This window comes from Nomascus leucogenys, unplaced genomic scaffold (genome assembly GCF_006542625.1).
Source record: "Nomascus leucogenys isolate Asia unplaced genomic scaffold, Asia_NLE_v1 Super-Scaffold_528, whole genome shotgun sequence".
NCBI classification, from domain to species: Eukaryota; Metazoa; Chordata; class Mammalia; order Primates; family Hylobatidae; genus Nomascus; species Nomascus leucogenys.
Window position 1 is genome coordinate 214,130 of NW_022095778.1, and position 14,480 is coordinate 228,609.

At 42.3% G+C, this 14,480-nt stretch overlaps 1 pseudogene and 1 gene segment (V, D, J or C); both read left to right on the forward strand.

The window, feature by feature from the left end:
- Nucleotides 1-304: 304 nt before the first annotated feature.
- On the forward strand, nt 305-1,131 carry LOC105738936 (annotated as a pseudogene).
- Nucleotides 1,132-11,601: 10,470 nt separating this feature from the next.
- LOC100586487 lies at nt 11,602-12,514 on the forward strand. The segment is given in 2 exon segments: nt 11,602-11,650; nt 12,117-12,514. Coding segments are annotated over 2 exon segments (447 nt in total).
- The last annotated feature ends 1,966 nt before the right edge of the window (nt 12,515-14,480 follow it).

The following is a 14,480-nucleotide window of genomic DNA, read 5'->3' on the forward strand; positions in this document are numbered from 1 at the left end:
GTGTGGCATGCACTACACAGTGTTTCCCAGCCCAAGGTTCCAACTTCCACTGCAAGATCCTTATTCATATCAGTATAGGCAAATATGACTTCATCTTTCTTTGTCTTCCTTCAAAGGACAGTTGATGTCACATTGCTCACAGGACAAACACACGCCTACCCCACTGGCTCCTTCCAAACCCCTGCATCCACCAGAGGATTTGTATATTTTCCCCTAGGAAGGACCTTCTCTTGTCAGTCTGAGATAAAAGCTCAGCTACAACCTTGCCTTCACTGATCAGGACTCCTGTATTCAATTTCTCAAAATGAGGCTCTCTGCTCAGCTCCTGGGGCTGCTGATGCTCTGGGTGCCTGGTAAGGACAAAAGGAGATGAGTGTAGAGTATGCGGTGGAAGGATGAGCTCTGGGACTCCACAGTGTCCCATGCTTATTCTAACCAAGTGTTAGAGGTGGACGGCCTATGTTTCAGGGAAGGGAATTTATAATTTGCTCTGTGAATAATTAGAAACCATCTGAAAGGAACAACGACCAGTACTCTGAATAATATGTTGAAAAATAAAGGAGTCTCTTGTACCTAGTAAATAATGGGCTCATTGTTAAAAGTTTATTTTTTATGATGTGAATCGAAATTATTTTTTTAAAAAAATCAATATTATAAGCAAAATTACAAAAGATGCTCATAATGTTTGTACATGACCTTGTACTTTACTCTCATTGGTTCAGGATCCAGTGGGGATATTGTGATGACCCAGACTCCACTCTCCCTGCCCGTCACCCTGGAGAGCCAGCCTCCATCTCCTGTAGGTCTAGTCAGAGCCTCCTGAAGAGTAGTGGATACACCTATTTGCGTTTGTACCTGCAGAAGCCCGGCCAGTCTACACAGCTCCTAACCTATTTAGTTTCCAATTGCGCCTCTGGAGTCCCTGACAGGCTGAGTGGCAGTGGGTCCGGCACTGATTTCACACTGAAAATCAGCAGAGTAGAGGCTGAGGATATTGGCGTTTCTTACTGCATGCAAAATCTACAAATTCCTTCCACGGTGCTACATCCTCAGAAGGAAACTTCCTTGCTGGGGTTGTCCAGCTGCTCACATGCACTGCTTTTCTGGGTAGGAGCGCATCTGGGCCTCTGAGTTTGCAGAAGTGGAGGCTGTTGGAGATCTCAGGGTGGGAGTTTGATGCTAAGGACTCTGGCCCATGAATCCTCCGTTGTACCTCAATCTCATATGTTAAGGCCACCCAGGAATGGCATCAGCAGTAGGAGAATTCAGTTGACCACATGCCCTCTGAGCAAGCAGCTATGATGAAAAAAGAGTGAACAAAATCTTATCCTCACACTCTCTGTCTTGCCCTCATTTTTCAAATACATTTTGTTGGCAGAATAAGCAGTCCATAGATGCAGATTAGTGATAACACAAGGGGAACACATTTTGGAAATTGCCAGTTTAGGGTATATCTTATACAAGAAAATACTTGGTCATATTGAGATACTGATTTTGTCCCACTATACCAAGTTTGTATCTCCTTTATCAATGATAAACTACACTGCCCTCTCCGATGTCATGCTGGAGAAAGCATTCTACACAAGCTGTCCTCAGGGGAGTATTGCTAAGAATAATTAGTAAAAATGTTTGATTTTTGGCTATTCATGGGCTTTGTAAATTCATGGCAGATATAAGACTCTAATGCCAAAATATTTTAATTTTCCTCAATTACCTTGTTTCCAGTGAAACAAAGTTCTTGCAATTCCAAAAGTGAGCTTTGAACATAAACAGCATATTCAAAGATGTAGAACACAGATTTTACTAAATGCAATAATGTATGACATTTTTCTTCTTCACCCCAATTTTAAGAACTTCAGAAGTATTTAACCTAAGTGTCATTTTAGAGATGACACATTCACTATTATGCTCTCATAAGAAAATATTTCAAATAATACAAAAATATTTTATCTTCATATTACTTCATCATTACCAGAAAATAAATAGAAATCCTTTCTTTTAGTTGTAAAAGCACAAAAAACTTATGCTTTCAATTGATTCAACTGAAAATAGTGTTCTAAAGTTCCATCAAAATTAATGATAACTCATGTCTGTTCCATGACAGAACATGGTGTGATAGAAACAAAAGAAAGATTGAAGCAATAGAATAAGAAGCTCCTGCTTCAGGCTTAGGGTTTAAAGTGTATTTGAGATGATTTTCAACTCCACAATAATGAATTTCATGGCAAGCACAATTAAAATTTCAAAGGGTCATTTTTGTTAAATTTAAAACTTGCATGGATAAATGTATATAGAAATCAACCAAACTGGAGTCATCAAATTAAAAAGCATAATACTTAATATGCTATTTAAAAGTACTACTAAATGCAACAAGGAGCTTAAAAGATATGAAATATTACAGAACACAGTGGGAGACAACAAAGTTTAAGTAGCTAGAGCAGGAGCTGAGCAGCAATCATCATCTTTAGCCCTCATGTGCTTGACAGCACCTAGTCACTATAGAATCTGCTTTGATGTGAGACAGGGAATAAGTTCTAAAACCACTCAAGGTGGTTGGACACACTTAGAAAATGGACAAGCTCAAAATTTACATGACGGTGATGTCCCAGGGGCTATACTCTTAAATCAAAGTGTTGAAAAACAAATGATTCCAAAAACTGAAAGTGGACACCAAGCAGAATCAGAAGACGATCAAATTGCCAATTACAAAGTAGCCTCAAGATATCGTGGACTAAATATGACAAGGTTTCTGTGTCTGTGACATGGCAGGTCAGGAACAGGCAGGTGGCCTTGGTGGTGTGGGTGGCTCTGGTGGGCAGGAGGCATGACTACCCTCAGAGCACAGGCTTCCTCCTTCCTCACAGTGGGTGCCCCGATGCCCATCCTCAGCAGCAAGAGTGGAACAGAGCGGAGAGAACTCTGTTTTCTTCTAAAGATAAAAGAAAATTTGAACATTCTGTCAAATTTAACAGCAGATAGATTTGAGGGGACACAGTGAAACCATAGCACTGACTGAGGGAAGGCTCATTCCAAGCCCTGCGTGCAGGCAGAGCTGCCTTTCTCAGAGACAGCAGTGAGGGGCAGAGATGGCCATGGGGAATCAGCAGAAGCACGGTGAAAGGGAAAGGCCTGGGTGCAGACACAGACTATGCATCCAGCCAGAAAAAAGCACCTTTATCTTCCACCTGGAGCGGCATCTCTCTGGAATGGTGTTTCTTGGCAGGTCAGTTGCAAGTCAAGGAATCTGGGAAATAACATCTCCAGATAGGCTGCATTTGTGTAATGTTTATTTCAAACTGAAAGCATTTAGGAAACATCAATTGAACAATGGCTCTTTTCCAGAAGGAAGCCAATTGTCATGAAAACCCTCCCTGGGATTCTTGATCTATCAGGGAATATTAACATGCACTAGGAGTTAAATTCAAAAGAGATTAGAAGTTGACTTCATCCAGACAGGCTATTACCTATTCTTTTGAGGATCCATTTATTTTATTTTACATCATTTACTCTCCCTAGGTTGGTTACAGTCCCCAGCTCCCTGTCCCTGATAAAGGATGTAGAAGCACCTGGACCTCACTGGGCTATCTGGGTAATCTCTCTCCTGTGATTTTTCCTCTGCGTGTTAAATAAATTTGTTTGCCTTTTTCTCCTATGATTTGTCTTTTGTCCATTCATTGTAAGCAAACTTTTAGAGGGCAAAATCAAACTTTGACATTTCACCCTACACAAGCAAGTTTCCTTAAAATTCAGGCCCCTGAAAGTGCAGCAGGAGGGTATGTGCGGATGCTACACCAGAGTGATTTGGCCACTTCTACTCAGGAATCAGTAATACTTCCCAGAACCCCAGGCTGCAGGCCACTGATGCTGATGTAGGTGGATCCACTTCCTCTGCTGCTGAACCAGGCTGAGATGATGTGAGATATAATGAGTCCAAATCTGTGTTCAGTTTTTTCCAAATCCAAGTGATTTCTCTATATACATGGGCATTTGCTTGATAGGAGATGGAGACTCTGTCCTGGATGTCAGGCAGGAGGCCGGCATCTTGGTCAGAATGTCCCCACTTACTGCTAAACAGTGAAAGAGGAAAGTGGCTCTGATAGTGCAAGGCAGGGACATGAACTGAGCAGCAGCTGCCCTCACTAGGGGAGAGGGTTCACACTGTCTTGATCTTTCCCAAGTTCTCTCCTTTTTGTGCTCTCCAGAAATCCAGGCTACAGAGCCCCCAGGGACATGCTGGTGGGCAGTGCAGCTCAGAGTGTTACTCAGTGGGTATAATATTGGTCTTCTTACTTTAGAGACAATTGATCCTTAGATAATTTCAAGTTGATCTTAATCCATGCTCCTATAACTGGAGGAAGAAACAAGTAACTTTTTTTTGAAGTAATCAGATCCGGCATCACTAGTCAGCCCTTTCTGCTGATGAACCCTGGGGAAAATACCCAAAGATGGATGGAAAAGGAGGTATAATATAGAGATCCCCAAAGCAAAAATAAGATGCAGCTCATATAATCTCTGGGCATTATTGAGGCCTATAGGTTTGCATAATGGTGGAACTGTGAGTGATACATGCTTTGAGGACTTATAGCACCATCTTTGTGCACCTACAGTGAATTGCTTGACCTTATACTGATAATAAGAATGGCTTAAGGTTATTATAAAATGCTTACAAATATACTTAGTATTATCTCAATAAATATTTTTCTTCATTTTTTTTAAGAAGGAATAATTTTACACTCACAGAAGTGTTGTCAGCATAGCACAAAGTACCCCCCTCCCTTTCAGAGTATTTTGAAGACCTGCTGATTCCACCCTCTAAAAAGTTTACTTTGAGTTTCCTACAGAGAATATTCTCCCAAATAATCCCCATACGCCAATGGAATACATTACTCCCTCAAGTACTCAGCAGTATTTCAAATTTTGACAATTACAAAAAATGTTCTTTGTTACAAATTGGCCCCCAGGAAGAAACGGATTAAAGACAAATCTGTTTTGCCCTGGTGTGACCTGAGACCCCGGGGACACTGTCCCTGTGCTGGGTTACTGAGACGAGCCAGCCCTGCAGCTGTTCCCAGCCGGCCCCATCCCTTGCTGATTTGTGTGTTCCCAGAGCACAGCCCCCTGCCCTGAAGACTTATTAATAGGTTGCTCACACTCTGTGCAGGAGGCAGCCCCAGTCAGGAAACAGAATGGACGTGAGGGTTCCCACTCAGCTCCTGGGGCTCCTGCTGCTCTGGCTCCCAGGTAAGGAAGGAGAACGCTGGGAGTTTACTAAGCCACTGCATTCAGTACTGGCTGGATTTTCAGGGAGGACTTCTTATAACATGATTGATTATGTGGATGTTTGTTTTATGTTTCCAATCTCAGGTGCAACATGTGATATCTAGATGACCCAGTCTCCATCTTCCCTGTCTGCATCTGTAGGAGACAGAGTCACCATCACTTGCCGGGCAAGTCAGGGCATTAACAATGAGTTAGCCTGGTATCAGCAGAAACCATGGAAAGACCCCAAGCTCCTGATCTATTCTGCATCCAATTTGCTGATGGGGGTTCCATCTCAGTTCAGTGGCAGTGGACCTGGGACAGATTACACTCTCACCATCAGCAGCCTGCAGCCTGAAGATGCTGCAACTTATTACTGTCAATGGGATTATAATACCCCGTTCACAGTGTTACAAGCCATAACAAAAACCCCCAGGGAAGCAGGTATGTGAGTCTGCACTGCCCTAGGTGCTCCTCCTGGTGCCTCTATCTGCAGAGAACATCTCCCAAATAGCATCCACATTTTGAAGGTCACTGGAAAGATTTTGTACAAGGTACCCTGAAGCCTCTTCTTCAGGGTACCTGAAGTTTTGTTAGCCAAGAAAGAAAACTGAATACATTACTTAGATATTTAGATAAGAAAGAAAACAAATTTCCACAATTGTTATTAATAATGTTAATTGGAATGTAATTCTAAGAGCTTCTCAGCCTGTTCAGGGGAAACTCAGTCACCACTATATGTTCACAATTCTGAGGAAAACAAGAAAACACCAGATGAGATTCTTGTTTCCATCAGTGGTGTGAACAGAGGTTTTCAAAACTTTTAAAGGGAAGAGTCTGAATGTGGGTGAATGGCCGTGTTGTGCAGAATGGGGTGCTCTAGAGAAGAGAACATACCACCCCCATTTCTCCTGGCCAGCAGGACAGCACCATCATCACTCTGCAGGGAGTGGAATCACACAACGAGTCTGAACCTGGAGTCTGCTTATCTTTGCAGCTGTGGTCACTCATGCACCCACAGTGCTTGGCCTAGCAAAGTGATGTTCTTTACTAGTGCTTCCAAAGAATGGAATATGTTCAGAGCTCATAGAAAAAATGTCTAAGCCACGAAGGAAATGTGTGTATGGAAGATGAATTTCTGATCAATGACTTCAGCCAGGTGTAATCACACAGCCAGGAAAATAACTGGGCAAGTTGGGGGAAGAAAGAGAAAAATAAACCACAGATTTTTATTATTTTCTCCCAAGAGTTTTGTACTAAACACCATCTCTCTGAGCCCAGGTATTTGGTGAGGTAGGAGGGCAGGGATTAAATTATGTGTCCGGAGGGGAGAAGGTCTACCCTCATGCTGAGCCAATAGCCTTTCTGACCTGACCACCTGGGCAGGGGCTTCTCAGTGCAAAGAAGAGGAGGCAGGTGGTCTCTGCAGCTGGAAGCTCAGCACTTTCCCATGATTCTTTGCATGTTCCTCCTAGCCATGTTGTTGTTCAGAGCCCATATCAATGCCTGGGCCAGAACTCAGGGGAAGAGCTGCTCAGTTAAGACCAAGAAAGTCTCACAGAAGCCCCAGCTCATCTTCTCTGCCTCCTGCTACTCTAGCTCCCAGGTGAGGGGAAGAGTAGATGGCTCTGCACTGAAACTCTCTCAACCTTGTTGGTTCCTCTGACCTGGCATCCCTGCTGAGCAAGAAGAGTAATTATAATTCAATGTAGATCAGTGATTATGGCTATACTGTGAGGATGGTGCACTTCATGCAGTTTATGTGGGTGATTTTCCTGTTTTATTCCTCTCTCGGTTCCTCCAGAGAAGTTATGTTGATGCAGTCTCCTGACTCCTTGTCTTTGTCTTCAGGGAACAGGGACTCCCTCATCTGTGGGTGCAGTCAGAGCACTTGGGGCTCCTTATCTTGGTATTAGCAGAAACCTGGGAAGGCCCCTGGTTCCTTAACTATGGTGGATACAACAGGGCCACTACCATCCCAGAGGGGTTTAGTGATCATGCATCCAAGAGAGACTTTAGTGTCACCATCAGCTGCCTGGAGCCTGAAGATTTTGCACTGCTTTGTCTTTTTTGATCTTTGTTGCTTTAAAATCTGTTTTGTCAGAAACTGCAATCCCTCCTTTTTTTTTTTTTGTTTTCTGTTTCCTTGGTAGATTTTTCTCCATTTCTTTATTTTTAGCCTATATGTGTCTTTGCATGTGACATGGGTCTCTTGAAAACAGCATGCCAATGAATCTTATTTCTTTTCCCAGCTTTCCACACCGTGTCTTTTAACTGGAGCACTTACCCCATTTACTTCTAAGATTAGTATGAATATGTGTAGATTTGATTCTGTCATCGTGATGTTAGCTAGTTATTTCACAGACTTGTTTATGTGGTTGCTTTATTGCATCACTTGTCTGAGTACTTCAGTGTGTTTTTGTAGTGGCTGGTAATGGTCTTTCCTTTCCATACTTAGTGCTTTCTTCAGGAGTTCTTGAAAGGCAGGTTTGGTGGTGACGTATTCCCTCAGCATTTGCTTGTCTTAAAAGGATCTTGTTTGTCCTCACTGATGAAGCTTAGTTTGACCAGATATAAAATTCTGGGTTGGAGTTTCTTTTCTTTGAGAATGTTGAATATTGACCCACAGTCTCTTCCAGTTTATAGGATTTCTGCTGAGAGATCTACTGTTAGTTGGGTGGGCTTTTCTTTGTATGTGAGCTGGCCTTTCTCTCTAGCTGCCTTTAAGGTGCCAACTTGGAAGCAGGAGCAGCCCTCTTCAAACACCAAGATTGCCAGTGGCCTTACCCTGCACTTCCCAGTGTCCAGAACTGAGAGAAATAAATTTGTGTTTTTAATTAATACCCAGTTTAAGGTGTTTTTCTTCAGTACTAGTGTTTTGTGAAAATTGTTGAACTTTTATTGTAAATTGAGTGACTATATGCAGAACTGGTTTCAGATTCTCTAACTCATTGCACCGTGTTATCTGTCTCACCCTTCACTAAAACAATACTTCTTAAATTTTTTAATTAATTAATTTAGTATTTTTTGAGACAAGGTCTTGCTTTATTGTCCAAATTGGAGTGCAATGCTGCAGTCTCAGCTCACTGGACCCTTTGTGTCCCAGGCTCAGGAGATCTTCTTACCTAGCCTCACAAGTAACTGAGACCACAGGTGTGCACCACCACGCCCAGCAAATTTTTTGTACTTTTTGTAGGCAATTGGGTTTCACCACATTTCACAGGCTGATCTCAAGCTCCTGAGCTCAAGCTATCCACCCACCTCAGCCTCCCAAACTGCAGAAACTACAGGTGTGAATCACTGCACCAAGCCACAGTATTGGTATGTAATATAGGTTTTCATTTTGAGTCCTTCCATCTCTTTCTCCTTATGTAAAATTTACCATGGCTGTTTTTTGCCTCTTTGCTTGTCCATCTAAGTCAGAAACATCTTTTCAATTTTGACACAAATCCCCAATGATTTTGATTGTCACTGTATTGAATTAATTTTCGGAGAGCTATTATATTTACAATATTAAGTTTTCTAATATGCATACATGAAATCAGTTTTCATTTATCGGATCTCCTTGAGTCTCTCTCCATTACCTTTTGTACATTTGCACAAACTCTTTATAACTTTTTATTTTACCATAATGTCAAACACAGACAAGCTGCAAAAATATTGTAAGAAATATAAAATTGACCCAGGTTCATTTGGTATCAATAGTTGACTTTCTAATTCTATATTCCTTCTATAAGTTGGTATTCTGGGTACTATTGATACAAACAAAACAAACTATCCCCAAACTTAATGACATATGAAAAGTGCAATCTTCTGCCTATCATCTCTGCTCTTCTGGGTGTTGCCTGGGCTCAAAAAAGCTCCTGCCAGGTTTTCCTAAGGATGCAGTCAGAGGGTGGGTGGGGAAGGTGTCATCTCAAAGGTGGTTGACACTGGATACAGAGTTCTCAGATAGGGCTGTTTGCCGATTCACGTGGCTACTTGGTTCCCACAACACTTCCCCCACAGGAGTAGACAGAAGTTATGTAGACTAAATGTCCTCTTATAGCCTCACAAGGGAAATAGTGTTACTTCTACTACAGTCACATCCCCGCCAAGAGTCAACAGAAATGAAGTGTAAAGCAGTAGGCTTAACAGGAGGAGCATCAAGATCACGCTGTTAGAAGAAACAGTTCTTGTCACAGGCATTTAGGCATTTTGGAAAATACAACAGGCATCAGTGCACCCGTGACCAAAGCAATTCACATTCTTCCCAAATGCTAAATACTCTCAGCTCCACATGCCCAAGGATTATTCCAAGATAGTGTTAAGCTACCCTCAAAATGATGTCCTGGGGGAATGATATTAGCAAAATGACAGGGTAGGGGATACTGGCCTTAATCTGCTCACCTCCCCCCACCAACAAAAGAAACCATAAATGCACATACAAAAAGCAAAACCAACAATTAGACAGCTATCTAAGAAAGAAAACAGCCCTTGGAGACCTCAAGGGTCCAATTAAATAAGTGCAGAAACACAGTGGACGAAAATCCCAGAATAACCGTACAGAAAAGATCGCAGGGAGATGGCACATCCGAGAGTTTTGAGACATCTAGGAGCAAAGAAGCAGGAGGCAATTGCTACCAGCCAGGAGGCAGGGCCACTGCAGTCCCGACGGCCTGCTCTGTGGAGGACGCTGCAGACTTTGCAGCTGAGGACCTCAGTATCTCCCAAGGCAGCACCAGTCTACAGCTTTCCTAATGAAGGCCCCTTAGTGTTCATTGAAGATCACAGCAGCCTGCTCCATAGAGGACGCTGGTGCTTTTGGCACTAAAAATACCTGCAGCCATAGGCATGTAAACCACCCCAGAGAGGAAGATACCTTCCCTCCACATCCTCCCAAGAATCAGCCACTGTTGTGCTGCCTGAGATGGGGCTGCCTCCCAGCCCCAACTCTGCATCATCCCAGACCCAGGCTCCAGGACCTCATCCTGTGTTGGCAACTCAGACCCTGAGCCACTTCCATGTGGACCAGCCCCACCCCAGGCCCAGAGGTGCTGTCACTACAAATGCACCCACACTCCAGAGCCTAGCCCTGAGGCTGCTCTGGAAATTGCCTAAGACATAACATAAATAGAGAATGTACAGCAACACAGTAGAGTGAAATGCAGAGAATAACCACACAGAAAGCATCTCTGGGAGATAGCACAACTGAGAGACCTGAGAAACATTGGCAAATGTGTCAAGAGTAATGAAACACATTAGTCTATAAGATCAAAAAATGGGACTTAGGATAAACATCAAGACACGCATCAGTATAGAGATTATAGTTCAAATGCTGAATCACATACGAAGAGAACATCTCAAATGCATTAAGAAAAAAAATTTTCATTATACCAGGGAAACAGTAATAAAATCCTTGGTTAACTGTTCATGGGACCAATAAAGGAAAGAAGACAAATGAGATTACACAAATAAATGCTGGGTGGAGAGGACTCAACCAAGGATTCATTATCTAGTGAAAATATGCTTCCAAAATAAAGGTAAAGTAAAAACATTTCTTGATGAACAAAATGAAGATAAATGGATTCTTACAGATATGTTCTATATGATACTTAAGGGAAATTTTTCAGAATAACAGAAAATGACAGTAGATAGTAAGCTGAATGCACAGAAATCAATGAAGATTTCACAAATGGTGAAGTAAAGAGCAAGAGGCAAGGAAAAATCAAACAAAAAAAGGTGTTTCCTTCAATTTATATCAAACTCTAGTCCAGGGAAAACCAAGCCATTGTGATGAATATCTGAATTCCAGTTACCTTGATTGGGATGGGGGAGCAGCTGTTGCCTGGGAAGGTCCACGAGGGATAAATCTGCAGAATTTGAAATACTCTATAGATTCTTTGGAATGGAGAACATACATAAAACTTATTTGCATATTTAACATTTCAGATCTTTGCTCTGTGTGTGTATTACCTCAATAAAAAATTGAAAAAGCTAATTCTAGACTCAAACAAATAAGAATAAAGAAAGAAGAATTATCAATTTTTTATGGAATCTCAGCCTTACTAAGGAGGAGTGAAAAATGCACCTGGGAAGTGCTAAGAAATAGGCAAATTTGTCCTACTCATGCAGCATGGATTTTATCTCTGTTGGTTTCCCTCCAAACAGAGAAGATATTGAAGTTATTTTTCTTACAAGAGAGGCCCCTTCACAACTCCTTTGCCTCTTTCCACCCCACTGCACCCACCAGGTGATTTGCATATTGCCCCCTAGGGAGGACCTTCCCTTGTGAGTCTGAGATAAATGCTCAGCTCCAACCTTGCCTTGACTGCTCAGGACTCCTCAGTTCATCTTCTCAGAATGAGCCTCCCTGCTCAGCTCCTGGGGCTGCTAATGCTCTGGGTCCCTGGTAAGAACAGAAGGGAGAAGAGGGAGGAGAATCGGGTTGGAGGGTGAACTCTGGGGGCCCCACTGCCTCCCATGTGTGTTCTGTGCATGTGTTAGATGTGCTCATCTCGTCCTCCAGGATGGGGCAGGTGATACCCTGATCTGTGAGAGTGAGGAAGATTCTAGAAGAAGCAAGGGCCTGTGCCTTAGAGAAACTCTGACTCAGGAAGAGGAGGGTGAATTCGGGGACCTCTTTGTGCCTTGCATCTGTAGAGTGCTTTCTTGAAATTGAATAATCTTGGAGTATGAATAAAAGTTGCACAGAAATTATTAGATTGGTGCAAAAGGAATTGCATTTTGTTTGCCATTAAAAGCAATGGTGAAACTCGTAATTACTTCTATATATAGGCTGAAATAACGAATAAAAAACGATGAACATGATATATAATATTTGTATGTAACCTTACACTTCTCTCTCATTATTTCAGCCTCCAGTGGAGATATTGTGATGACCCAGACTCCACTTTCCCTGCCCTTTACCCCTGGAGAGGCAGCCTCCATCTCCTGCAGGTCTAGTCAGAGCCTCTTGGATAGTGATGGATACACCTATTTGGATTGGTACCTGCAGAAGCCAGGCCAGTCTCCACAGCTCCTGATCTATGCAGTTTCCAACCGGGCCTCTGGAGTCCCAGACAGGTTCAGTGGCAGCGGGTCAGGCACTGATTTCACACTGAAAATCAGCAGGGTGGAGGCTGAGGATGTTGGGGTTTATTACTGCATGCAAGCTCTACAAGTTCCTCCCACAGTGCTACATCCTCAAACAGAAACCTCCGTGCTGGGTTGGCCCAGCTGCCCACATGTGCTGCTTGTCCTGGGGAGCAGCTGAGCAGAGTCTCTGAGTCTTCAGAAGAGAAGGCTGTTGGAGACGTCAGGGCAGGGTTTGCTGCTGAGGACGCTGGTCCATGAGAGCCTCAGTAGCACCTCAGATTTCACATGTTAAGGCCCTAAAAGCAGTCACAGCCTGAGGAAGGCATCAGGAGGAGGAGAATCCATAGGGGCCACATGCCCTGGGAGCAACCAGCTATGCTGAAGGGAGAGTGAATGAAAGCTCACATCCTCACCCTCCCTGTCTTGCCCACATTTGTCGAGTTCATGCAACTGTCAGAATAACCAGACCATGGATGCAGTTTAGTGACAACACAGGTAGAACACATGGGAAATGACCAGCTTGGGGTTTATTTCACACACGTTGGCACTTAGTCATATTGGGAAATTCATACTCTCCTGTCTCCCTAATTCTGCTCTCTGACTCCCACTAAACCCTCCTCTGCAGTGTCTTACAGGTAAAAGCATTCTACACAAGCTGTCTGCAGGGGAGAACAGCTAACACTTAGAAAAATTGTTTGATGTTGGATTATTCAAATAGACTTTGTAAACTCATGGCAGGCATGAGATCTTAATGTCAAAAGATTGATTACTGTTAATTATTATTTGCCAAGTGAAAGCAGAGTTTTCACAATTCACAATTCCAAAAGTGGCCTTTGAAAATAAACTGCAGAAACGCAAAGATGGAAAATATAAAGTTTATTTCAAGTAGAAAAGGGAACATTCATAATTATGTGAGATTTTTATTTCTCTTCCAAATTCTAAAGGTTTTGAAAGTATTTAGGTTAAGTTCTATTTTAGAGTAGAAATGTATTACTATGTTTTCAAAAGAAAAGGTTTCAAAAAATACAGAAATGCATTCTTTTCACATGATTGTATTATTACCTGAAAATGAATCTGAATTCAATGTTTTAGTTGTAAATGCCTGGAGCATCTATGCTTTTCATAGATTTTATTAAATATAGTGTTTTAAATGATATTGAACCCAATAATGAGTCACATGAGGTACATATAATTACACTGTGTGATAGACACAAAATAATGACATAATCAACAGAAGAAGTTCTGCCTCAGGCTAAGCGTAGAAAGTACACTTGGATGATTGTTTATTCAAATATAACAAATTTCATGGTAAGTGCAATTAAAATTCCAAAGTTCCACTTCTGTTACATTTAAAAATTGTGTGGCAATATTTTTATATCTATCAATCACACTAGAGCCTGCAAATGAAAAAAAAAGTGACACCATATGTTTTTAAAATACTGAGTCATTATACAGAATTCAGTTAAGGAACACAAAGTGTATCGGGGCGTGGTGGCTCATGCCTTTTATCCCAACACTTTGGGAGGTCAAAACGGGCTAATCCCCTGAGATCAGGGGTTCAAGACCAGCCTGGCCAACATGGTGAAACCCTGTCTCTACTAAAAATACAAAAATTAGCCTGGTGTGGTGGCATGTGCCTGTAATTCCATCTACTCGGGAGGCTGAGGCACGAGAATCGCTTGAACCTGGGAGGTGGAGTTTGCAGTGAGCTGAGATCGGCCAGTGCACTCTAGCCTAGTTAACAGGGTGAGACTCTGCCAAAAAAAAAAAAAAAAAATGTAAGTAATATGACCCCAAGCTAAGCAATGATGTCATCATCATTAGCCCTCATGGAATTGATCGCCTCTAGCGACCTTGAGTTTCTGCTTTGCTGTGAGACATAAGATTGGTCCCAACCTATTCAAGATGGTTAGATATCTTAAACAAACAAACAAACAACTTATGTAATGCTGATGTAACAAAGGGCTACACTCTCAAAACAAAATGGTGAAAGGTAAATGATCCCCTGAACCTGAGAGAAGATACAAGCAGAATCAAAAGCGGCTGGTACAAAGAAGCTTCTAGTTGCACTTGACCAAATGTGATGAGGTTTCTGTGTCTGTGCCATGGCAGTGGAGAGGCAGGTGGGTGGCCTTGGTGGTGTC